The sequence below is a fragment of the Megascapheus bottae genome, chromosome 26 (assembly GCF_031878675.1).
Source record: "Megascapheus bottae isolate mThoBot1 chromosome 26, mThoBot2.hap1, whole genome shotgun sequence".
NCBI classification, from domain to species: Eukaryota; Metazoa; Chordata; class Mammalia; order Rodentia; family Geomyidae; genus Megascapheus; species Megascapheus bottae.
In genome coordinates, this window is record NC_143534.1 from 16,858,876 (window position 1) to 16,885,579 (window position 26,704).

General features: G+C 41.0%; 2 protein-coding genes across 2 annotated transcripts in view; both read right to left on the bottom strand.

The window, feature by feature from the left end:
- Positions 1 to 9,459: 9,459 nt before the first annotated feature.
- On the bottom strand, positions 9,460 to 11,949 carry LOC150046005 (rho GTPase-activating protein 21-like). The gene is made up of 2 exons (XM_090319158.1): positions 11,767 to 11,949; positions 9,460 to 10,818 (listed from the first exon to the last, which is right to left on the bottom strand). The coding sequence occupies exons 1-2, from the start codon at positions 11,947 to 11,949 to the stop codon at positions 9,544 to 9,546; spliced, it is 1,458 nt and encodes a 485-aa protein (XP_090175284.1). The 3' UTR covers positions 9,460 to 9,543.
- Positions 10,765 to 26,704, bottom strand: part of LOC150046006 (rho GTPase-activating protein 21) — a 78,520-nt gene continuing 62,580 nt past the window's right edge. Inside the window, exons 11-26 of the mRNA XM_090319024.1 lie at positions 26,571 to 26,607; positions 24,260 to 24,385; positions 22,464 to 22,748; positions 19,866 to 19,930; positions 19,646 to 19,782; positions 18,805 to 18,947; positions 18,121 to 18,276; positions 17,950 to 18,028; positions 17,282 to 17,355; positions 17,111 to 17,200; positions 13,902 to 14,027; positions 13,667 to 13,708; positions 13,270 to 13,375; positions 12,298 to 12,321; positions 11,394 to 11,425; positions 10,765 to 10,818 (exon numbers count right to left, since the gene is read on the bottom strand). Coding sequence (XP_090175150.1) covers positions 12,302 to 12,321; positions 13,270 to 13,375; positions 13,667 to 13,708; positions 13,902 to 14,027; positions 17,111 to 17,200; positions 17,282 to 17,355; positions 17,950 to 18,028; positions 18,121 to 18,276; positions 18,805 to 18,947; positions 19,646 to 19,782; positions 19,866 to 19,930; positions 22,464 to 22,748; positions 24,260 to 24,385; positions 26,571 to 26,607 — 1,486 coding nt within the window. The 3' untranslated portion in view covers positions 10,765 to 10,818; positions 11,394 to 11,425; positions 12,298 to 12,301. The remainder of the gene's footprint in view (positions 10,819 to 11,393; positions 11,426 to 12,297; positions 12,322 to 13,269; positions 13,376 to 13,666; positions 13,709 to 13,901; positions 14,028 to 17,110; positions 17,201 to 17,281; positions 17,356 to 17,949; positions 18,029 to 18,120; positions 18,277 to 18,804; positions 18,948 to 19,645; positions 19,783 to 19,865; positions 19,931 to 22,463; positions 22,749 to 24,259; positions 24,386 to 26,570; positions 26,608 to 26,704) is intronic.

A 26,704-nucleotide genomic window follows, 5' to 3' on the forward strand; every position in this document is an offset into this window, starting at 1 on the left:
CTTTGCTCATTTATTAATTAGGTTATTGGTTCTTTAAGAGTTTAGGTTTTGAGGCTTTTTTAAAAAAAATATTCTGGATATTAAGCCCTGGTCCATTGTATGGCAAATATCTTGGCTCATTCTGTAGTCTTAGTTCAGTAACGGTGTCCTTTGTGTGCATAAACTATATACTTTGATGCAGTGCCATTTGTCAAGTTTCTCTCCAGTTTACTGGGAGTCCCTGGAACTCTACTCAAAATTTCAGCCTTGGGGTGGGGAATTTGGGCTAGTGGTAGAGTGCTTGCCTAGCTTGCACCAAGACCCGGGTTCCATTTCTCAGTACCATATACATAGAAAAGCCGGAAGTGGTGCTGTGCCAATAAGTTCTGTTTCTCCTGTTCGTGTAATAGTTTCAAGATTTCATATCTGAAGTTGAGGTCTCTGGTCCACTTTGAGTTTATATTGGTGCAAGATGACAGGGACCCAATTCCAATCTTCTATGTGTGGCTGTTCCAGTTTTCCCATTTGCTGAAGACGTTTTTCCCCCAAGCATATGTTTTTGGTTCCTTTGTCAGATGATGTAAAGAGGAGTTTATTTCCAGGTCTTCCAGTCTATTCCATTCTTCTTTAGGCTTATTTGTTTCTGTGAGTACGGAGCTCTTTCTGTTAAAGCTCTGTAATGAAATTTGAGGTCTGAAATTGTGGATACCTCTGACATTTTTTTTTTGCTAAGATTTGCTTTAGCTATGGTTGCATATGAATTTTTAGGTTGCTTTCTCTATCTCAGCAAAGAATGTCATTGGGATTTTTGTGGGTATGACATTGAATATGTAGGTTGTCTTTTTCATTATATGTTCTGTATGTATCTATGAACACAAGGGCTTTCCAGCCACTTTCTTTGTCTTTAGAGTTAGTTTTCACTGTGGAGGTAGGTCCTACTTTGGTTACATTTATTTCTACATACTTATTTTTAAGGCTATTGCAAATGGAGTTGCTCTCCTGGTTTTCCTCTGTCTGCACGTTGTTGGTTTACAGACAAGTTACTGATTTTTGTGGGTTAATTTTGCATTTTGCTATTTCACTGAAGTTATTGATCAGAAGTAAAGTCTCCAGGGTCATTTGAGAAATAGATCATACCACCTGCAAATAGGGATAGTTTGTGTCCCTTTGATGGTCTCTTTACCATTTGCTCTAGATAGGAATATCAATATTATATCAGAAAGGATTATGAAAAGTGCAATTCCAGTATTACATTGGAAAGGATTAGGAAAAGTGGACATCTTTGTCTAGTTCCTGATTTTAGAGGAAGTGGTTTTAGATTTTCACCATTTAATATAATGTTGGCTATGTTTGTCATAGATAGCCCTTATTATGTTGAATTAGGATCTTTCTATTCCTAGCTTCTCTAGAGTTTTTTTTAATCATAGACTGATGTTGGATTTCATTAAAGGCTTTTTTCTGTATCTCTTGAGATAATTATATGATTCATGTCCCTGGCCCTGTTAATGTAGTGTGTTACATTTGATTTAAGAGCCTTGCATATCTGGAATGAAAACAACTTGATTGTAGTGAATTATTTTTTAAAATATTTCTATTTTTAAGTAGTTGTAGTTGCTATTCAACAAAGCAGTTTATGAATACAATGAACCTGATCAATGTTACCTCTGAATTTTTTCAGTGGTTGAATTCTGTTGGCAAGTATTAAGGAGCTTTGTACCTGTACTTTTTTTTTTTTTTTTTTTTTTTTTTTTGCTAGTCCTGGGCTTGAGCTCAGGGCCTGAGCACTGTCCTTGGACTTTCTCAAGGCTAGAGCTCTACCACTTGAGCCTCAGCACCACTTCCGGCTTTTTTCTATGTATGTGGTACCGAGGAATTGAACCCGGGTCTTTGTGCATGCTAGGCAAGCACTTTAACCACTAGGCCAAACTCCCGACCCTGTACCTGTACTCTTTAGAGATTGGTCAATGGTTCTGTCTGGTTTAGGGGTGAGTGTAATGCTGGCTTCAGAGAACGAGTTTGTTAGGGATCCTCTCCTTTCTGTTTCATGGAAAAAGTTTGAGTAGTGGTGTTCTTCTTTAAAGGTCTTATAGAATTCAACTGTGAATTCATCAGAACCTGAACTTTTCCATGGTTGTTGGGAGACTCTTATTTTCTCAATTGTATTACTTGTTATGGTTCTGTTTAAGTGGTTTGTATCTCGATTCAGCTTTGGCAGCTCGTATGTCTCTGGAAATGTATGCATTTGTTCTAGATTTTACAACCTATTTGGGTATAGATGTTTTTTTAAATAAACCTTTATAATCTTTTTAATTTCTTGGATATTTGCTTTGATGTTTCCTTTTTATCTTTAATCTTGTTGATTTGGGTTACATTTTTGCTAATTTAGCATATTAATTTTTTTCAAAAAACCAGCTTTGTGTTTCATTGATTGTATCTATAGTTTTTTCTACTCCCTAATTCACTGATTTTTATGCTCTCTCCAACTAGAAATTTTGGATTATGTTTGTCCCTGATTTTCTAGAAGTTTTAGCTGAGTTCGGAGGTTATTTACTCAAGTACTTTCCGTACTTTTTATGTAGGCACATTTTCCTCTGAATTTTCCACTTTTTTTGCTGTCTCCTAGAGGTTCTGGTAGAATGTGCTTTCATTTTCATTGGTTTGTAGGAAATCTTTAATTGTTCCCTTTATTTAGTCAATGAGAAGTCCAGTCTTCATTGTGTTTTCAGTTTTTTCTATTGTGTCTTTTGCTGTTGAATTGTAGCTTGATTCCACTGTGATCAGTTAACTACAAGGAGCTATATCAAAATTTTTATAGTTCAGGCTTGTTTTATGTCCTAGGATAAAATTTTGTCTTCAAGAAGGTTCCATGGGCTGCTGAAAGTAATGTGCATTGTGTGGTTGTGGTGTGAAATACTCTATAGATGTCTTACTAAATCTGTTTAGGTTATGTTGTCAATTCAGAGGTTTCTTTGCTGACCTTTTATATGTCTATTGTCAAGGCTGGGATGTTAGTCTTATAGTATGATTGTGCTGGAATTAGTTATAAAAACTGTCAATGTTAGACTTACATTAAACCATGACCCTTACAGTTTATTATATTTAGGCCCTCCACTATTTGATGTATATATATTGAACACTGAAATTGTTTGGTCATGGATCATTTCCTTTATAAATATGAAGTGACCTTTTTTGATTTTTTTTTTTTTTAAACCAGTCCTGGGGATTGAGCTCAGGGCCTAAGCACTGTCCTTGGGCTTTCCTCAAGGTTAGTGCTCTACCACTTGAGCCACAGCACCAGTTCTGGCTTTGGTATATATGCGGTAAGAAGGAATCGAACCCAAGTCTTTGTGCTTGCTAGGCAAACACTGTACCGCTAGGCCAAATTCCCGGCCCCTCAAGTGACCTTCTTTGTCTTTCTTATTGCTGTAGCATGAAATCTATTTTCTCAGATAACCAGTGTGGCTACTCCTGTCTTCTTGAATTTTCTTAGAAGTTGGGTGTGCTTTTTGGAGACAAAAAAATGTTTGGATCTTGTTGTTTGACCCAGGTTGCGGCTCTGCGTCTTTTGGTGGGTTGAGCCCAGTAACATTAAGATTACTATTGAAAAACATGCCACACTTTCCTGTCGTTTTGTTTTTGTGGTACCTGTTTCCCCTTCCTGTTTCATGGTTGTAGTTCTCTGGTAATATCTGGTCATTGCTGTACCACATGTACTTCTGTTGCCTTTTGAGGTTAGGATTTCTTCTAGTATCCTGTGTTGCTGGTTAATGTTTATGAATCCCTTTAGTTTTCATTTATCATAGAAGGGCTTTATTTCTCCATCTATTGTGAGTGATAGTTTTGCTATCTAAGTTCTACAGAGTACAATAATCTAAGACAGAGCTTAAACGATCTCTTTCCAGGCTCTCCTTGATTTAGAGTTTGCATTGAGAAATCTGCAATTATTCTAATCTTCTTTCCATGGTAAGAGAGTTTTCTCTTTGCTTTTTTTTTTTTTTTTTTGCCTTCGAAATTTCTTATTTAAGTCCAAAGTTCAAAGCTTTAACAGCAATGTCTAGGAGTGTCTCTTCTCTCATCTTGTCTGCTTGGAGGTGTTTGCCCCATCCCATGGGTGAGATTCTCTGTCTTGAGATTGGGGGAATTTTCTATTATTTTGTTGATTAGGTTCTAAGTGACTTCAGTTTTGGTTTTTGTTTGTTTTGTAGGTCTTGGGACTTGAACTCTGGGCCTGGGCGTTGTCCATGAGTTCTTCAGCTCAAGCTACCACCTTACCCCTAGAGCCACAGCACCACTTCATTTTCTAGTGGTTAATTGGCGAGTTGAGCCTAGTAACTTTCTTGCCGGGCTGGCTTTGAACCAAGATCCTCAGATCTCAGTCTCCTGAGTAGCTAGGATTACAGGTGTGAGCCACCTCACCCAGCTGACTTCAGTTTTTAATTTTTTCTCCTTATCTAGTATACATACATTTGATCTTCTGATGGAATCCACAAGTTATTGCACATCTTCTGAGTGCCCCACCCCCTGCCCCACCAAGGCCTTTGACTGTTAAAATTGCTCTGATTTATCTCTAATTTCCTCTGGTTTATCTTCAGCTCTTGATAACCTGTTTTCAGTTTCTTTTGTTCTACATAGACTTTTAATTGTGTTTGTATATTAAGATGATAGACCTCTTCATGTTTGTTCCAGGACTGGCACCAAAAAAAAAAAAGTTTTTCCATTTGTTCATTAAATTCCTCTTTTATCCTGCATTTCTCTACTTTGTTTAGCTGTTTGTTCAACTTCTCTTAGTTTTCTTCTAGTTTTGAAGATCTCCTTTATTTCACTGGCCATTCTTTAACATTGTTTTAATGAGTCCAATGTTTCTCCTTTTTCATTTCCACTACGCAGTTTTCTGCTTCCTCACAGAATTGTTAGGGTGAGGTGATGTTTGGGTGGCAGTATGTACATTGAGAGGTTAGATCTCAGTTGAAAGCTAGTCAGTAAATTTTTGTTCCCTAGACTCAATGCAGGACATTTTTTCACTCTGGGTAAGGAAAGCTTGAATATATTTTTGTAGATGGTAAAGCACCACTGTCTTGTGTTTCTATTAGATTCAAGCCATGGGGGGTCACTGGTTCCAGTTTTTAGTTGAGTTTAATAGCCAAGACATGTTTTCTAGAAGGCCTTCCTTGAATAGGGTAAAAATAGTTCAGAAAACTGGTGTATGCCTGTTAAGACAGTCCTAGGTATTTTTGTTATACAGGGAGAGGAAGAGTGGGAGTTAGGTTTTTTAGAAGAGCTTGATGGGAAGATAGTGAGGTGTTCAGGGGAGGGGAAAAATGTATATAAATTTGTTTGGAATTGGGGTACTGTGAAGGTGAGGTTGGGAGAAAAGACTGAATACCCAGAGAAGTCAGTGTGGAACAGGTAACGCTGATGGACTAGAAAGATAAGGGAATACAAAGGAAAAGGAAAAATCTACAATTTTAGAAAAAAGAAAAGATAAACAGTTATAGGAGATTCTGAACCTGAGGCAAAACAGACAAAAGTAAATAGCTATTGATAAATATTACCAATTCCCAATATTTTTCTGGGCAGGAATGTTTGAGCATATCCTATTGTCACAATATTGTCCCTGCCTGGATAAAGCTAAGCTTTCTTTAATACGTGCCTCTGTATGTTGTCATACCATGCTGTTGAACTGTCATATCAATTTTCATAGCAGGGCCACAGGAGGACCACGTAACAGGTGTTCTGTGGGCCCAACTCTCCTCTGTACTTCCATCCTGAGCTATCGGCTATTGCCTGTACTACAATCGGCTTCCCCTGTCACCATACACAGAAACAATGCTTGCTGTTACCTAATTTCTGAATTTTGTACAGTGAAGTGGCAAGTAGAGGCATCACATTTTCATGAATGAGAATTCATGAATGTGGGTCAGGTGCCATGGCTCAGACCTGCAATCTCAGCTACTCAAGAGGAGGAGGACCACAGTTTAAGGGCAGCCCTGGTTAAAAAAGACTATCTCAGGGCCTCGAGTTTGGCCTAGGGGTAGAGTGCTTGCCTAGCATGCACGAAGACCGGGGTTCAATTCCCCGGTACCACATACATAGAAAAAAGCCAAGAATTGGTGCTGAGGCTCAAGTGGTAGAGCTCTAGCCTTGAGAAAGTACAAGGACAGTGCTCAGGCCCTGTGCTCAAGCCCAGGACTGGCAAAAACAGACTATTTCAATAAATTGGACATGGTATCTCAAATTGAGCATGGAGGTTCACAATTGTCATAACAGGTATATGAGAGGCATAAATAAGAGGATCTTGATTCTGAAATTTTCTAACACCACGGGGTGTGCGTGCGTGTGTGTCCATGTCCATTTAAACTTACAAAATGTAGATATATGAACACCATACTTCATGTTTACTAATAACAAATACAATGTATGCCTGTGGATATTGAAGTATTTCTGACACAGAAGTATTTCTAAGTGGATCTAAATATAATCAATTTGCTTAAGGTTAAAATCAAAAGAATTAAAAATGGGAAAAAGCCCAGTGAAAGTATTTTGATACCTGAATTAGTTATCTAGTTTGTGCAACAATCTCTGAAGAAAAGTCAAAGGTTAATATCACTGATTCAGAATGTTATACTATTGGATGGCCCCTGAATACCTGAAAATGATTTTACTTAGCGAGGAATCCATTAATTCTAAAAGAAAACACAAAGCATGGGGTCTCGGAGGATGTGAAGAGATGACACTCCTCACAGCGGTGCATGATGGATGCTGGGTTGTTACAGTCATACAGATTCATTTGGCATAACTTTGTAAAGTTGTCAATGTGCATCTCATAATGTGGGGACACGGTGCTACATACATGCACAGGAGGTAACCAGAAATGCTGCATCCGTATTGGTGCCTATGGAAATGGGATCACAATAGTTATTACTTTGGTTAAGAATAAAAGAAAAATAAGGATTGGAAAGATAGGTTCATGCTAGTGACTACTGGGAAAGAGGAAATATCCTTGAGTGACAATGTGATGGAAAATTTGATCCTATGTTTAGTATTTAAAAGGATCTGGGCCAGGCACGGTAGCACACACTTGTAATCCTAGCTACTCAGGAGGCTAAGATCTGAGGATCATGGTTCAAAGCCAGCCTGGGGCACTAAAGTCCATGCGACTCTTATGTTCAATTAACTACCAGAAAATCAAAAGTAGTGCTGTGGCTCAAAGGATAGGGCGGTAGCCTTGAGCTGGAGAGCTCAGGGACAGTGCTCAGGCCCAGAGTTAAAGCCCCACAACCAAGCGGAAAAAAAAAAAAGAGCCAAGTATGACAAAATGGTTTGCTTTATTAACACTGGGTGATGAGTCTGGAGATGACTGTCTGCCCATCTACCCTAATAGCCTGGTTTGCCATGTCACAGGACTGACTTTGAGGAGTCACCTAAATGGCAGGTGACCAGGTCAATGCCATTATTGTCTACTATATCTGGTGTGGCACTCCAGGGAGACTGAGGGTTGGGACTGAAATAAACATGACCTTGCAAAACCTAAGGGGTATCTTTTTCACCAATTCCATCCATCCTAGGGCAGAAGCTGCAGCTTAGCAAGCCTTTCAAAGACAGTGAATGAACTCTAGATACGCGCTGCCTCCCTTCTTCGGCAATGCTATAGTCTTATTCTACAAGAGAAATAAATAAAAAAGCATTTGAGTTGAAAGGGCCATAGCCCCCTTCCCCCCACCATGTTGCAGTATGTTACTGAGGTCAACCATGATGCAGAACTATCATGAGGAAACAAAAAAAAAAACAGCTTTGGGGGTGTGGCTCAAATGGTAGAGCACCTGCCTGGAAGGAGTAAGGCTGAGTTCAGACCTGTGATATTTAGTTAATATTTAAAGTGATCTAGTAATCTAGTACGAGTACTGTACATGCTATGCTTTTACATAACTGGAAGTACAGGCCTGTTAACACCAGCACTATCACAAACTCTAGGCAGTGGGAACTTCTGCATCAGTGCACCTGTACCTCATTGTGTATTTATGTACTTGTAACAGATACTTGACTAGTCACCATATTTCTCTAATGTTGTGGTGCCTATGACAGAACTATAATATATGCTACAGGCTAGAATTCAAAGATAGAACTTATGCACACAGATCATGAATTTCATGATAAGAAAATGTTCTAAATGTGAAAATAGCGACATGATCACTGAGGATGTCTACACTCTATCTAATGCCCTTCTCAAGCCTTAACATTGTCAGTTTGCCCATGTAAATGTTGGCATTTTTTTTTTTTTTGGCCAGTCCTTGACTTGAGCTCAGGGCCTGAACACAGTCCTTGGGCTTTCTCAAGGCTAGAGCTCTACCACTTGAGCCTCAGCACAACTTCCAGCTTTTTTCTATGTATGTGGTACCAAGGAATCGAACCGGGGTCTTCATGCATGCTAGGTAAGCACTTTAACCACTAGGCCAAACTCCCGGCCCAGCATTATTATTTCTAAAGACAGTAAAGCTGCTGTATCTGGAACAGTAGCTCATTTAAACCTAATACGTACCTTAGGTCAGGCAGGCATAGTATTGTCACTGTTGGGCAAACTCTTTGAAAAGTGTTCTCTTACCAAGTAAACTGATCCAGGAGGGGCAGTCCCAAAGACTCCCAACGCAAGACTTTCCACTGCCTCAAAAGGTAAGCAGTATGTATCTACCTAGTCTTCAAGAGATCCCTACCAGCCACAGCAAAACAGAGGAGACGGAGGCCAATTAACGATATAAATGGGTTACCTACACAGAATGAGTTTCAAGCCATGCAAAGTTCACCAAAACAAATTTTTATTTCCAGTGTTTAATTGGGTGTGCACACAGGCATGACACAGGTTTGATTCATTAAGTCCTCATGCAGAATTATATTCTTCTTGGGAAGAGGCCAGTTCCATCCAGGACCCGCTATCTACACACCTATGTTACAACATTTATATCAAATCTGGTATCTGAAGAAAAGATACACATAGAATATGTTCATTAAGTTACGTATTTTACAGAAAGATTAAAAATTCAAGTCACACAAAACTCAAAAAACTGTATTAAAAGGTTGAATATAAAACTCAGATCCAGCAGGAATGATAGAGAATGGAAGTTCCGTATCCACCTGTGTTAAAACTGGTCGATGGCATGAGATTCGATACCGAAAAAGATGCGTTCTTTTATTCCATGGAAGTGATCGAAAGTTTTTTTAAACAATATGGCACCCTAAAAAAAATTAAATGTACTTTTATGATGAGGCACTTTTGTTAGTGATGAAAACAAAAAAGAACAATGCCGGTGAGGTCGTGGAGTAAGCTGGGGGCGTATGCACTAGCCAGTTGTAACAAATATACAACTCTGCCATATATCTTCAAACGCGGCTGGCGTGTTCTTCCGGCTGCAGCAGCGCACTGTAAAGCTATTTCACAGTGCTCGAGGGTGAAACGAGCCCGCATCGGGGCTGCAGATAACAAATCTGGTACAGGAAAATATTTACAGAGCGACGGCGCACGTGTAACAGTAGCTTTTCTCCACCAGGGTGGACTCGATCCCCCTGCAAAGCCTAAAGACACGGAGGAGGAGGAGGAGTCTGCGCTTCGGCGGCGCCGGGGGGAGGGGGAGGGGGCGGGGCGGAGCCGGCGGGGCGGGGCTGGCTCGGGGGAGGCGTGGCCGTCGCGGACGCCTCCGGGTCGCCCCCGCTCAGGTCTCCCGTGCTGGTGCGCAGGCGCTGCCTGGCCAGCCAGTCGGAGATGGACAGGTCTTGCGCGGGACACTTGGGCTTCAGGCGGCTGACGGCGGACAGCTCGGGCTCGCCGGCGCCCCGCTCGGCCGCCCTCCAGAAGTGCAGCACGCCGGCCTCGGCGGCCGCGTCGCGGTGGCCCCCCAGCGTGTGGCGGCGCTTCAGGTGCTTGCGCTTGGCGGGCTCGGCCGCGGGGCTCCCCAGCGCGAGCAGGTCGTCCGCGGCGGCGGCGGCGGGCGCCCGGGGCCGCAGCTTGAGGCGGTCGGCGATCCTGGCTCTCCAGGTGGGCTCGGGCTCGGCCCCGGCCCGGCCCGGCGAGGGCAGCAGGCTGCCGGTGGAGCGGCCCTTCCGCATGGCCTCGGGCGCCGGCGCCGCGGCGGGCGCGTCCCGCTCGGGGCCCTCGGAGCGCAGGCGCGCCGGCTTCTTCCGGGAGAGCGTGTCGCCCTCGATCAGCCTGTGGGAGCTGAGGAGCTGCCGCCGGCTGTCGAGGCTCGGCGTCCCGCTGCCCTCCGGGCAGCTCGCCTCGCTGCCCGCCGAGTCCCGCCGGCCGCCGGGGGTCGCCTCGGGGGCGCGGCCGCGGCCCAGGCCCGCGGGGAAGACGGGGAAGTCGCTCTCGCTGTCCGTCTCCCCCGGCCGCCCCTCGCTCACCAGCTCGCTGCGCTCGTCGTCCGCCTCGTCCCCCTTGCTTTCGGCCACCGACGGCGCCTCAGGGCTTAGCCGGCCGCGGCCCCGGCCGGCGCCGCGCCCCGCGTCGGGACTGCTGGGCGTCTTGGGGGCCGGGGCGGCGGGGCCGGGGCGGGGGGGCGTGGGGCCGCCGGGCGGGGGTCCGCGCTCCGCCCCGCGCTGCTGCTCCGTCGCCGCCGCCGCCAGCTTCCCGCCGCCCGGCCCCGGCGCCTCCCGCCCGGGCTCCGCGGTGCGCCCGTCCCCGCGGCGCGCCTCCGCCTCGTCCCTCCTCACGAACACGCTGTCCAGCTCGTCCTCCGAGCTGCTGGGCTGCGCCTTCTCCTTGGGCTTTTTCCTCTTGCGACTGGCAGCGGCAAAGATGGAGGAGACCAGGAGCTCCCGGCTGTACTGGTCCTTTCCACAGCCCCAGGAACCCTGCCGGCCGGCCCGGGAGGTGAGCGACTCCCCTCCCCACGGAGGTGAGCGACCCCCCCCCCACGCTCCCCTTCCTCCACCTGCCAACCCGGAGGTGAGCGACCCCCCCCCCTCCAGTCTCTCCCCACCTCTGCTCGCCTATCTGTTCTTTCAACTTTCTCATCGGTTCTTTCTCCTCTTTCAAACTTCCTCCTTTATCCTTGTCCTCCTGGGGAGAAGGGGGAGGGAAGCATGCCTTTCCTTCCCCCCATTCTTCCCTCTCCAGAACCTCTCCTCCCCACAAAAGAGGAGGAGGGGAGAGGATAGAGATGGGAGAGATAGAGGAGGAGAGTGAGGAAAGGGGGAGGGGAGAGAAAGAGAGGGGAGAGGGGACAGATAAGAGAAATGGAGGAGATAGAGGGAAAAAGAGGTTCTCTTTTCTGTCCTGTCTCCTGTCCCAGCTCTTCCTTTGTGTCTCCTCCCCTCTCCTGTCTCTCCTCTCTCTGCTGAACTCTCCAGTTGCCTATGACATTCTACCCCCTTTTGTGGTTGCTAGATTCACAACCATTATCCACAAATCATACAAAACAATTTACCTTAGATTTTGTTGAGTCACTAGTAGCTGAATCTGTGGAACATGAAAGTAAGATAGGTCAGTATTAACCCAGCTTTATTGTTTGCAACAAACAATGCAAAACTCATGGAAAGAGACAGGCACAGAACAAAATGGAAAGCAAAACTCAAAACAAGAGAACACAGTGGATAGTCAAGAGCTCACAAAGATGCAAGCTGCACCACAGAAAGCCACCGCCATGAAAGGATGCTGTGAATTGTAGGCAGAACCAGCTCAATGATAGGAATGGCAAAGGAGCCCTGTACTAAACAAAAACAGAAACACTAGTGTTTATTTCTAAATGTTACATCTAGCAATAAAGCTTGAAGACCTTTTTAAGAATTGTATTAGGTTACCACATCCTGTATCTGAAAATGATACACAATGTAGAACTCTGAAGATTGTTGGCTGCCCCTACTACCAACTGAGACACTCATACTGGTGTATTTACATTGATTTTTGTCAGACTTCAGTTTCATAAGCATGTGCTGTTGGCACATAGATACAGAAGCATTAGGATAACCCTGCTTGCAGGCCATTTTGATTTCATATTTGGTAATGTTGATGTGGGCATTTCAGACCCCAGTTTTATATCCAAGTAGGCAGGGATCCTTTAAACTACTTTGGTTAAATTGCTACCATAATTGCTATTATGGAAATGGAAAAAAATGGAGACCATAATTTTACTGTCTGGCAAAAACTCAGATTATACAATTATAAAGAGGGTAGGAAGGGGCTAGCACTATTCAGAATAACAGCAATTTGAAATTTTTATCATTCGACTTTGGGAAACTCGATTTTCAAAATGAATGAGCTGAGCCCCGTGCCACGCCCCTTTTAACACATGGCTAAATGCTTTATGACTTTTAAGAACTGGTAGACCATACCATGCTATTTCTCCTCAGGGTCTGCTTCAGAAATAACAAGAAACAGCAGAAAAACTTTTAAGAAAGTAGTATTGATCTGTCTACAATATTCTTCAGAGAAACGTTATACCACAGATCAACGATGTTTGCATTTACAAGAATCGGGGGTTTCTGCAGACAAGGCAGCTACAGTGCGGACAGCAGTCCTCCTTCTTCCTACAGTTCCAGCTGTCCATCAGGGACATGACCGAATCCACTAGTGACATTACCGTGTGATAGACGCCTCCCACTTCGCCTGTGCAACATCAGTATACATTTGCCTGTGTCAGTTAAGTGCTGAAAAAAACCCTTTAGGACTAAAACAAGAACTAGAGAAAAAGGGAGAACATGGCATGAAACAGCATGCTAGATAATTAGTACAAACAGCCTGGCAGGAGACAGTTTTCTTCAGAAAGACGCTTATGAAAACTAATACTTAACTAAGCATTAGGGTGGCAAGAGGAAACAGAAGAAAAGGGTCAAATAGTGACTTGTGACACCTCATCCACTGTAGTAATGAGAATGGTGTCTGTTAGCATTTCAACATGTGCAACTTGCGGCTCCAGGAATAAGAGCTACGTAAACCTACATAATACTTTCTGCCATCACAGCAACCACATATTCAGTAGCATAGATCTGTTTTACCTTGTGATGACTATTACATGGAAACTGTGAATTAAAGAAAAGAAAGAACAAAACAGTGGTTCGCATGCTTACTGCCCTCATATTCATTCTGACAAACATTACAAGTCCATGCACTGTCAATGGTATATACAGATACTGGAAGATACTTGAGATTGATCAGAAAAGAAGATTGACGTTTATTAGTAGAAAAGGAAACCAAAAGGAGAAAAAGAAATAATCATAGTGAGTTGTTAATGATTGACTTGCTCTTTCGCATTCTAAGAAGGTAGCTTGTAACCTAGAGGTCAGTACTGCCTGAGCAGCAGTTACCTGATACATCTCCCGGGGAGGCGCCTGTCCTTCCAATGTTGGTGAGTAAGTGATCTATGTTTGGCACTGGCTGCGAGTCTACTGTGTTTTCCTCCTGCACTGTGGTCTACGGTTAACAAACAAAGATCTCTTCATCATCTCTTCAAAGATGCTTTCTTTATAATTCAAAAAGTCACATTAGTGTACAGAGCACTTGGTTTACAGGGCTTCACATAATTAACAGTAAGTTAAGCACCGTACTTGTATTTTCATTACATCAGCTTGAGCGGCTAGCACCCAGCTTCGAGGGTATAAAGCAGGCAGTGTGCCAGCGCCGAAAGTTAATGCTGCAGGAGCACCCAGATCTCTTGTCCCCAGGGAAAAGAACTGAGTGGAAATGCTGGCGGCAGATACTTACAAGAGGCTCTTCAGCACCTTCTTCTGTGAAAAACCAGTCATGCTAAAATTTAAAATGGAGAAAGGTGAACAGGAAAATTAACCTCTTTCAATTTAATCAGTGTTCTTATCTCGGAGGGTGGTCTAGAGAAACAAGGAAATTTTCTTAAGAGGAAGCAGAACCAAATTCTTCTCTACCAAGAAGGAGCTGCCAGCAGAAAGGAGCTGGGTCAGGGAAGGGGCATAAGTGGACTTACGTGCTGGATGAGTGTCTCCACGATCTTATACTGGTCAGGCATGTGGGTAACCATGTGTGCCATGTTGTCTTCAGAGGTCCGCACAAGAGTTGGTCCGAAAACTATTGCTAGGTTTCTTGGTTCCATCTGAAAGAATGATATTGGGGAAAAATATATTTTTCTTGAAGAATTAAAAATTTATTTTTTTTTCTTTTGTTGGTGTGAGACAAATTCAGGGCTTGGGCACTGTCTCTGAGTTTTTCTGCTCAAGACTAGTGGTCTACCACTTTGAGTCACAGCTCTACTTCCAGTTTTCTGGTAGTTAATTGGAGATAAGAGTCTCATGGCCTTTCCTGCCCTCTCATTGGCTTTGAACCATGATCCTCAGATCCCTGAGCAACTAAGATTACAAGTATAAATCACCAGTGACTGGCCAAGAAGTTGCATGTTTTACATTTTAAAAAATGGGGGGAGGGAAGTAGGGACAAAAACATGAGAAGGGGTGTGAGAAGTAATGTACCTACAGCCTGGCGACTGTAACTGTAACCCCTCCATACATTACCCCAACAATAAAAAATTTAGAACAACAAAAAAACCCCAACGATGTTTTATACAGTTGGGATTTTCCTCAGAAAATATACTGATAAAACTTCTCCTGATTTAATGAGAACATTCAGTACTGAATTGGCATCATTTTTTAAAAAGAAATCTTTGGTTTAAAAAACTGATTTGGAAATTGAATCACTCCAAATCTAATCTCTAAAGAAACAACCATCCCATTAAAAGATGGGCCAAAGACTTAGAGTCTTCTCTCAAGAAGAAACAAAAATGTCCTGTAGACACATGAAGAAATGTTCAACATCTCTTGTCATAAAAGAAATGCAAATCAAAACAACTCTTAAGATTCCACCTCACTCCAGTTAGAATGGCCAGGATCAAGAAATCTAATAACAGACGCTGGAGGGGATGTGGACAGGAGGGATCACTACTACACTGTTGGTGGGAGTGCAAACTCCTCCAGCCACTATAGAAAGCAGTATGGCAGTTCCTCAAAAGACTAAATACAGAACTCCCCTGTGACCCAGCAATTCTACTACTTGGCATTTACCCAATCATCCAGAAACAAGGACATACTAAATCCACTAGCATAATGATGTTCATTGCAGCACTATTACCATAGCAAAGATATGGAACCAACCCAGATGACCCTCAGTTGATGAGTGGATCAACAAGATGTGGTATTTATACACATTGGAATTCTATGCTGCTGTCAGAAAGAATGCCATCGCCCCATTTGTAAGGAAATGGAAAGTGAAGTAAGCCAGACTCAAAGGAACATAGGCCCAATAGTCTCCCTCATTTGTCATAATCAGTAGGAACCTTGAACTCTCCTAGCAGAGATTCACAATAGAACAAAATCTAGATACATAAGGCCATATAGTATGACGCTAGATGTAAGGACCTCCACTATATAGAAACAAAAGCCATATAATGAGTGATTGTTGTCCTTGATGTACTATGTTATCTCTCATCTCTTTTACTGTCCCTTGGTTATCTCATATTGTTACAACAGTTCACCTTGTTATCTGATATATTTTATATATGCTTATTGGTTGTTTGAAATAGAGGGAAGGGGGGAAATGGGAAACAGGACATGGGAAAGGGTATTAATATTTGTAAAGTAATGTACCTTCTATCTGATGAATATAATGTAACCCTTCTATTAATTACAATAAGAAATATATGAGAAAAAACTGATTGATTTGGTTTAAAGGTGCCAAAGTCTCACACCTACAATAATCCTAGCTACTTAGGAGGTGGACATGAGGACTGGGATTCAAGGCTAACCAGAGCAAAAGTTTGTAAAAAAAAAAACTCAAAAATAACCACAGCAAAAAAAAAAAAAAAAAGGCTCAAGTGCTAGAGCACCAGTCTAGCAAGTACATAGCCCTAAATTCAAACTCTAACATTAAAAAAGTAATCAGAGATGGATTAACTAACACTTTTAAAACCCAAAGAATAAGGAGCCCCTACCCTTGAGAACTGAAAATGGGTTTAAAGAGTTTTAAAAGGTTCCAAGTCATTACCTTTTAAAAATCTATTTTTAAAACTAGTGCGTATTATATATTCTATGTAAATAGAAAAATATAAACTTTCAGATTTTGAAAACTTTAGCTGTGTTGTATTTCTGTTTACCATGGTTAGAAATGTTAAAACAGGAAGTGGTGCTGTGGCTCCAGAGGTAGGGCGGTAGCCTTGAGCTGAAGAGCTCACCCAGGCCCAGATTTCAAGTCTCACAACTGACCAAAAAAAAAAAAAGTTAAAACAGTTTGCAAGGTCTTACCTATATTGGTTTAACTGCAAACTCATGAAAAACAAGAGTATTAAAGATTTGACAGCAAAGTGACCTGTTAAAATGAACTCACTTTCTAATCTAATTAGACAACTTTCCCCAGTTAATCCTACTAAAACCCAGCAAAACTGGTGAATGATTGAGATATCGACTAGTTTATTTTTTAAATAATATAATAATGTATATAGGCTTTCAGTTTCTATCCCCTCTTCCCTCTCCTCCCCCCCCCCCCAACACCCCGGGCTACAATGAAGGACATGGTAACAGATGCAGACACATGCAGGCAGCCACTAGGTTGATTCAGCACAGTACTCTGCTTCAAGCAGGCTTCAAGCAGGATTCACTCTTAGAAAAGGCTCCCAGCAGTCCTAAACTACTTCTTGTATTTTTTGCTCTAGAAATGTTTCAGTACTTCAAGAAGTAATGCTCTAGAGTTAGAAATGGAAGATTTTGTAACCGAAGATTTTGTAACCTCTAATGATATAATGGATCAATGAAATACTAAGCATGGATCTTTAAATAAAAGACTGGAAATACACTGTTAGATAATCCTGAGAGCAGGGTAGGTACCTGTGGCTGTGTGTGTGTGGTGGGGAGGGGGAGGGGGGTCTCCTCTGTTTTCACTGTGGACTAGTGGAACCGTTTGGCTGTTCTGTTCAACATGTGTAGGTGAAAATTCAAACAGGTAAGATTTCTAGAAACAAATTTCTGACATGAAATGGCCTTTAAAAATGGGGACAACTGCCATTTGTGGGCAGTTTAACAATGATATTTAGGACTCAACCAGTGAGATACATTTGTTGAGCTATAAACTAGGTCTCACTATTTGGCATAAACAGTGGAAAACATGTGTTTCTTTCCTATGTACTTTATATACCTTATTTTTTTCTGAGTTTTCTGCTACCGTCTTCAGATGAGCCGAAAGAAACTTCAGTGTCTCATAATGATGTTCAGGCAGATCATGAATCTGAAACATATTATTTTCACAATGGATTTATAAGCTGCATTTAAATATCTCAAAAAAACAACTAACCAAACAAGTACTTACTAGTCTTTTTAACGTTTTCAGCCGGTCTAGAGGATCTTCTTTACGATTGGCTTCAATAAAATCGGCATATTTATCTGACAAGGACATTAGGACAATTTACCTTCCATTGTTTGGGTGATTTGTAAAACTCTAAAGTATACTTTTTTTAAGCAAGCTGAAGAGAATTCTGTAATTGTGACTTGTTCACCCTGTACTCACAGCCTGTCCACTCTTCTCATACCCCTCTTATAATTGTCCTACGTGACATTCAAATATTTGGCTCAGTTGAGACAAAATTCAATAATGAAAAACAGTAACTAAATGGTAACTAATGTACTTTTCCTCATAAATGAGAATGAAAGCAAAACTTCCTGCTTCCTTAAATAGTAATGCACAGCTACATGAATGTATTTCAGGTTCTGGGATTTGAATCAGGGCCTCACACTTGCTAGGCAAATGCTCTACCACATGAGCCACTTTGCTTCTGCCTGAGACTGGACTTGGACTCTAATCCTTCATCTCTGCCTCCCAAGTAGCTGGGATTACAGACATAAGTCACCATACCTGGTCGGCAATAATATGTTTCCCCCAGTTCAATTTAATCTTCTGAATTTACTCTTCTAAGTCTCTCCCCTGTTGTAAAGTGAACATTTTCTTCTGGCATCTCTTCCGTGCATTAACTCACTCACCATTTGTGAAGAGTGGCTCTGGGAGTTTCCTGAAGAAGGATTTTAGTAAACTGCTTATCACATTCAAGTCTCTCCATTTCTATGTATGCAAAAGAGAAATTCAGTTTTTCTAATGAATATTATGAAAGGGGAAACAATCTACATCAGTTATTCCAATAGAAATCAACTTACATCATCCTGTATATCGATATCAGCCATTCCCTTGTTGAGTTCCTCTTGCATACTTGAAATGGCGGCATTATTCCCAGGCACTCTATAAATACCAGTGTATTCAAGACCTCGCTCTTCAACTAATTTGCAACATATGTCAACTATTAGTGGAATAAACTGCAAGACAAGAAGCAAACATTGTATTTAGTATGACCCACAGGCTTATACTCAGTAGCTGCATGCCCTTTTCACCCAAAAAGAAACCTATCAATTGCTGTTAAGTAAGACAGAAGGAATGCAGACACTGTAGAGCATCGGCACAAGGAGACAGGGAAGTAACTACAAGGGATTCAGGTGAAGACAGGGCAGAGCTATGAAAGCTAACGTGGGTGGCGAAAAAAATGCACATGCAATTATTTGCATTTTTCCTCTTTCTTAATCAGGTCTGCATCTCCCTCTTTAAGATGCTAAAAGCAGCAGAAATGTGATTTGAACTTTTACTTCTTAATGACCAAATCATTTTTAAAGACCAAATCCTATGTCAGAACGTCAAAAGAAAAAGCATTATGATAACGAACAGGACAGAAACCCTTAGGGGAACAAAGGTCTGCTCTGAGGAGGAAAACACTCCTGTGGTGAGTCTGGAAGGTGGAGGCCTGGGGTCCTGAGTTAATGGCTCAGTTAATGGTTGGGTGAAGCTCCTACCCGGTTCGTGTGAGCTGGTGGGCAGTCATCCAGTCTGACCCCGAACGTTCCTGTGGCGGTAGGTTTTTTCTCGAATGTTTTTCTCATAATGCTTGGAATGCCTTTTCTCCATGTACCTTTGTCTTTTGGGGGACTGGTATCATCTTTTTATTATTAAAAATAACATAATTAAATCATTTGCCAATGTTTACAATGAAAGCATCCTACACTTCTTCCCATTAATATATGTAATTTCTTTTTGGTGTCAGTCCTAGAGCTTGAGGTCAAGGCCTGGGCACTGTCCCTGAGATATTTTTTGCTCAAAGTTAGTACTCTACCACTGGAGCCACCCCTCCAGTTCTGGTGCTAAATTGGAGATAAGCATCTCATGGACTTTCCTGCCTGAGCTGGCTTTGAACCATGATCCTCAGATCTCAGACCCCTTAGTGGAGAGGAATACAGGCATGAGCCACTGGTACCTAGCATTAAAATATTTTAATATGAAAACATTGTCTTCATTAAATAACTTAATAGGTTCCATGATTTCTTTTGAAAGAGAAAAACTAGAATAGGGGCTGGGCATATATAATGCCTATAATATCAGTTTTGTGGAGGTAAAAGTATGAGACCTTATATAAAACCCTGGGTCCTAAAGCCATTCAAAGCCTGAGTGACTATTATACAGAAACTGGTGGGTTAGGCTTCATCTTAAGAGGAAAGGCCTCCTTCATCTAGACCAGATCTATATGAACTATGATTAAGTCAGCAGGGTTTTTTTGGCATAGCAAAATCATGCACGAATCCCAAAGTCCCATTTTAAATGCTTAACTAGATTTCCCCAAGAATGCTAACTATAAAGTACCTTTACTGAGAAGTTTCCTTTCTGACTCTTCCTTGGGAGAGTGTGGGCTTTGAGTCTTTTGCTCTGATTTAGCACCAAGCAAAGTTTGCCTGATACTGAGACTCTGGCGAGGTGTTTTTGGCAACTGTTCTGCTTTGCTGCTGAAAGAAATGAACATTTTTCAAGTTTTTACACGCAAATGATATCCAAATTAACTTTGTAAACACAACAGGATTCTCACCTCATCAGGCTGTTATATTCTTTTATTCTTCGACTGATTAGATCCCTGTTAGTAACTCCAGTGTCCTACAGTGTGAAGAAGGCCCGTTAGAAAGTCAATTCTAAACATAAAAGGAGAGCCCTACTCTTTTTAGGCTAATTATTTTGCTTAGTAAAACATGATTTATTCTCAGCCTCTAGTCAATATCACCTCCTGAAACATATTCAGAGTGCTTCCAGCCATTGCCAAATGAGTTATTATTTTCTCTATTCACATGATACCTAAAATAGTTTTGAACACTTGTTACTTGTTTAGAGCTAATTGAATGGATCTGCCATTTTAAACAACTGACTAGGCAACAGGGAGCCAGTTTATTCACTAATACTAGAAAGAAAAATGTTGGCAGAATTTATCAATGAATAATTTGCAGGGACAATAAGACACTGAGGGTTACTTAGTAAGTAGAAGTGGCAAGTTATCTAAAAAGTATTTTCATCTCCGTATGATATTGTGTAGGTTGGCACAAGGGCTTGAACTTGGCCTCACATTTGTTCTGCTTTCCTGCTCACAGCTGTCACTACCACTTGAACCATCCTTCAGCCTGACTTTTTGCTGGTTAATTGAAAATGGAGTCTTAAACTTTTTTACCTGATTTGGCTTTGAAACTCGATCTTCCAGATCTTAGTCTCCACAAAAGATAGGATTACAGGAATGAGCCACCAGCATGTGGGTAACATTTACATTATGCTATGTGGTAAACCCAGAGTTGAGCATAAATATATATTTATGTGTCTCATTTTGAGTACAGGCTTTGGAGTAAAGCAATTCTTGAATTAAATTTCATTCTTACAGTTTGCCAGCAGGTCGTAAGATTAACATCTAGCATATTACTTCATGGATTTGAATCATCATCCTGACACTTACTATAGGACCTTGGGGAAATTACATTATCCCATTATGGCAGTTCCCTTTGGGGTAAAGTAGTGGTGATATTGAACATGCTGCATTTACAGAGTTGCTCATACTAAACGATGTAAAATGTTTAAATAGTGCCTGCCATCTAGTATGTATGCAAAGTGAGTTACCCTTCAAGTGTAAGACTAGGGGAAAAAATACTTATGTGTCTTAAGACTCCATGATGATGATGGCTGACATTCTTAACTCTCAAACCAACTCTATTTTACAGACAAAATAATTCAAAGGAATTTTCACAATGACTATTTTACATAATTCAGAATTGATGTTCCCCTTAGTGAGTGCTTATAAACTAAGGTTGGTAAGATCCAGGGTCAACTCTGAATTATACTCAAGGTTAATGACCAGAGACAAAGGCACAGGCATTTGTCTCCAGAGTAATTTTCACTGCAATGTTTAGAGAAAATAACTGATACAATTTTACAGTAAGTGTATGTATTCCTGAGTAATGTGGGCAAGAAAAAGATTAGTTTCACCCAAACAGATACAAAAGGTGAGGAAGAGAGAGAAAAAAAAAAAAGACTTCAATAAACTGCTCAAAAAAGTCAAGAGTGGTGCTGTGGCTGGAAGTGGTAGAGCACTAGTGATGACCAAAAATTTCAAGGACAGAGCTTAAGACCCAGGACTGGCACCAAAACAAAACACTACTGAAATTCTTTCTGTAAAACTTCCTTCTTCTGGTTTGAGCCTGAAAAATTTCAAGAGCCTGAAAAATTTCAAGTGTCTAAAGTATTCTAAGAAGAATACCTTCCATATAAAATGATTTTTTTTGCTAGTGCTTTCAGGGAAAGCCAATATTATACCAGAAAAGGCTACAGGAGACTTTTGCCCGGTTAAGTCCTTCATATAGTAATTTTTGAACACAGGGCCTTTCACTCACTTGTCTGGTGTTCTATCTCATGAGCTATGCCTCCAGCCTTCAGTAATTTATTTAGATAAACATCTTTCTAACCCAAGCCCACATATCCTGTTTTTGAGATGAGGAAACAGGTCAGGAGTAATACAGTTCAACAGCTTCGATTGGCTTTTTTCTGTTTCAGGTCTCAACTATGAGGATTCAACCAACTGTGGATGGTAAATAGAAGAAACTGTATCATACCAAACATGGTTGGATGCCTGCTTACATTGCTTAATGTTATTGGTACGGCAGTAACTTTTACAAGTAATCTAGAGATCATATGTAAAATAGATTACATGCAAACACAATGGCATGGCATGTAAGAAACTTGAGTACCACAGACTTTGGTATCTGTGGAAGGAAGGGAACACAAAAGCACAAATAGAATGGCCAGGACTGAGAGTATGAAGCTATTTGTATCATTTGAGAAGGTATGTAGAGTATGACTGGTACACATTTGTCTAGTTCTGGCATAGTGATATTTCAGTAAGATGAAATAATTTAAAATAAGCAAACTGGAGTTTTCCTATTGCTTGACTATTGGACTACTATTTTTAAATAATCATTGCTTTCTAAAAAAAATTTTTTTTGTTCAGTAACCTTAATATATCAGGGCTGGAGCTGTGACTCAAATGACAGAGCACCTGCCTAGCAAGCACGAGGCCCAGAGTTCAACCACTAATAACTTTTGTCTTCCTAAGGAAAATATCATGAAAGTATAGATTCCACTCACATCCTTTACATACCTCTTCATTTAGATTGCTGCTTTCCTGGATAGTCTTGATCCAAGCTAACATATCGTCTCTGTCTTCAGCTTGAAACAGGCATTCACAGTCGGATGTGGTGAGTCGAAACACGTTTTTCCTCTTGGTGTCACTGTATGAGATGTCTATGAGGCAAGCATTGACGCTGATGGGCTGTTCCTCCTCAGCTGGGGGCAACTGCTCCCTTTTGTCCTTGTATAGGTAAAGTGAATGGCCCCGGAGTACTACATACATCTGTTTCCATGGCCGGATGCTTCCACCAACTCTCTAGAAAGCATGATTTGGTTCATGAATATATAACACATGACTAATGGTTTTGTAACAGAATGAGCACATTAAGCATCACTGAATATAATATATATTGCATGTTGGAGCAGGTACCTGACTAACCTCTCTCTCTCTCTCTCTATATATATATATACATAATTATATAAAACATGCATTACAGAATACATATTATATATTATACTGCATATATTAGATAATATTTATGTATTATCATGGCATGATTAGATAATTCTATCCTTCCTACCAAAATAGAATATAATCCAAGATAGGAAACATATTCATATCATATAGCCAAGGACAATGAAACCAAGTTAGGAAACATTCATATCATACAGCTAAGGAAAGTAAAATCTCAACTTCAGTTGGGAGAATAAAATGAGTGAAGTAATTTAAATAAAGTACGTGTTGCCAAAGATAGTAACTTAAAATGCTAAGGAAAAAGAAAATCAACCATCAAGTGAAATCTTTTTGAACAAAAGACATACTGCATGCAGAGGAACTACCAAAACAACAAGAACTGTTACACAAACTGGCTGATTGCAAATGCGAGAGCAATAATACCTATGTTTTTTATGAAGCCAAGGTATCTGGAAAGTCTTTTAGCATTATTAGACTTCCCCTTAGCCAGGCATGGTGGCTCATGCCTGTAATCCTAGCTACTCAGGAGGCTGAGATCTGAGGATCAAGGTTCAAAGCCAGCCCGAGCACAAAAGTACCTGAGACTCTTATCTCCAATTAACCTCTAGAAAATGGGAAGTGGGGCTTGGCTCAATGGTGCGGCATTAGCCTTGAGCTAAAGAGCTCAGGAACAGGGCCCAGGTCAAGTTCAAGCTCCATGACCCATAAAAGAAAAAAGAAAAAGTCCCCTTAAGTTGTTGCTATATTGTATTGTAATTATTTAATGAAACAAAATGAAACATACAATGATGTTATATTTTTTATAAATATTGATTTTGGATATAAATAGTAAAAATCAAAGATTTCTCTCAACCATTAAAAAATTAGAGAATTGTCCCTTCATATAGTAAAAGTTTACTCTGTGGTAATCTATGTCTAGAACTAATATGAAAAGCAGTTTCTTCTTCTATAAATAGCTGCCATTGACTAAGATACATTTATAATCATAAACTGCTTTATTCAAGGTCACTCCTTAGCAGGTTTCCGTAGTGTAGTGGTTATCACGTTTGCCTCTCACAAGGTCACTCCCTGAAACAGTCTCACCCTCCATTTCCATTCCCAACCTCCTTTTTTTCTTAATTTTGACTCAATTTTCCTCCTATTTCAATTGTTTTTCACAATGAAAAATGTAAAACAATATAGTCTACATGTAGATGAAAAAGCATCTAATCAGTGACTGGAATTTCCTTTAAAATACAGTTTTCCTCTGTAGAATCTATTTCCAGATAATTTTTCTACTCCTTCACCCGAGTAAGCACCTTACCATTTCCCACACACACAGGGCGCTGTGTCAGATTCAGGGTATGTACTACCTTGCCCTTGTCCGTGATGAGTGGTCGGAACTGGAGCCATCCTCCCTTAGCAGCATCTGTGAAGACTTCAGAGGAAGAATCCTTTCTGGACTCAGAGTCTCCCGAAGACTTCTGGTTGTCTAGGATCTACAGAAAAGGGCAAGAAAACACAGTGAAATGTCAGTGTGAATCTTTATAAATAAATATTTGCGCAATGAATTGCTGGAAAAGTCATTCAGAACTATTTTTGGAAAAGATTCTACCTTTTTGTTTTTGGCCAGTTCTGGGACTTGAAAACAGGGCCTGGGCTCTGTCTCTGCTTTTTTTGGTAATCTATTGGTAATCCTGGTTGGGCCCGCTGGCTCATGGCTATAATCCGAGCTACTCAGGAGGCTGAGATCTGAGGTTGTGGTTCAAAGCCAGCCTGGGTACTAAAGTCTGTGAGACTCTTATCTCCAATTAATCACTAGAAAATCGGAAGTCAGGCTGTGGCTCAAGGGTAGATTGGTAGCCTTGAAATGAAGAGCTTAGGGATAGCACCCAGGCCTAGAGTTCAAGCCCCATGACCGACAAAAACAGTCTCCTGGACTTTCCTGATTGGGCTGGCTTTGAACAACAATCCTCAGATCTCAGCTTTCTGAATAACTAGGATTACAGGCATGAGCCACCAGGTAGAAGGAACTTTTATTAAAGAAAACTGGAACAAGATGAGGGGTGGGGGAGAGGGGGAAGGGAAATGGGGACCAAGACATGTGAAAGGGTATCAATGTATGGGAATTAATGCACCATTTATCTGGCAAATATCATGTAACCCTTCTATTAATTACAATAAAAAATATAAAAAAAACTGGAATAGTGTGAGTTTCCCTGCACTTTAATCATCAATTAAAAAGAAATAAAAGCTGGGTATGGTGGTGGTTGCCTTCAATCTCAGTACACTGGCAGTGAGCTACATAACAGACCCCATAAAAGTGACAGAGGAAAAGAGAAAAACAAGGAAACCATTTGTGACATTATCACTTGAGAATAAAAACAGGGAGGTAACAAAATGAGTAGCAAATAAGACCTAGTATCAAGGCAAGGCTTGAAGAGATTTAGTTAACACTGAGAAGAAAAATTAGGAGCTAGCCACAAAACAATACAGGGAGAAAAATTCTAGGGAAAATTTGTAGCTAACAAATGTAGATATACTGTTCTACAAATCCACTGTCCCACATGAATGACACAACCAGTGATGCACTGTTTAGGCCAGAATTGGAAGGTATTTGGCGGTGAATTGAGGAGTAATATGGCCTAACTTCACAGTTCAAAGATCACTTTATAGTGTGGAACAGAGCTTCTGAAAGAAAAAGTATGAAAAGATATTACGGCAGGAGGCCAGGTGAGGGATAATGAAGGCTTGAACTAAAGCACCATGAGTGGAAACAGAGGAGTATACATAAAAACTCAGACTAACAATACAGACTTTTGAAGGTCTCTATAAGCATACTGAGGAAATCAGGGTAGACAAACATTAGGAGGGGCAGAACAAGCTCTGGGTACTCCAGACTTTAAATAGGCAGCAGAAGACTTAGCAAAGGAGACTGAAAAGTAACAAGTAGAAGGAAAAGTGAAAAACGGAAGCCAGCATACCAAAACATTTCAGGAAGAAGCAATTGTGTTGGCTATTACTGAGAGGTCAACTGAGTTGGAAAGCAAAGTAGCCACTACTTTTGGAGTCCATGTCACTGGAAAGTGTGGCATGAGCACTGTCATGTGCTCATGTGTATGTGGACTGAAAAGGTGACATACTGTAACTATACAAGACATACATGGTTGCTATATAAGTCCGAGAAAACCAGAGTAGGAAATAGAGAAGGTGTCAGTTTGATGAAGAGAATAGCATGACTGTCTGCAATGGTGAATGGGCCACTGGAAAGAATGATTTTGCAGGAAGTAAGAGGAAGTAGAAAATGTGAGTGGGGATAAAACTCTAAGAAATGTAGTTGAGAAAGGAAGGTAGAAAGTTTGGGTATAAATGAAGGTGACAGCTTATTTTTGAGATGGTTACTGAAATTCCTGTCCAGCCATATATATCTATTTTAGTGAAGTACTTGAGGACAGGATAAGGAAGAGAAAGAAGAACTGAGGTACAAAGGAAGGGTAGAGGGAAAACACAAAATAGTAAAATTTTTAAGGATACAAAAGCATCTAACAAATATAGAAGGATTTCTTCGTCTAGGAGGGTTGCTTGGTCTTGAATTAATAAAAATAGAAAAAAATCATAATGCATGCATACTAGTATGTACTTGAGGAATACACATAAAGTAGTGCATATGCAATCAACACTGACCTTGATTCCCTTCAGACTAGATACATGCTTAAAGGATCTGTGGGAAAAGCACACACATATGTTAGTAAGTGTAGAAGACATGTTAATGTAAAGAAAAAAACCCTATTACAAGTAACCTTTCATTTACGAGCCAA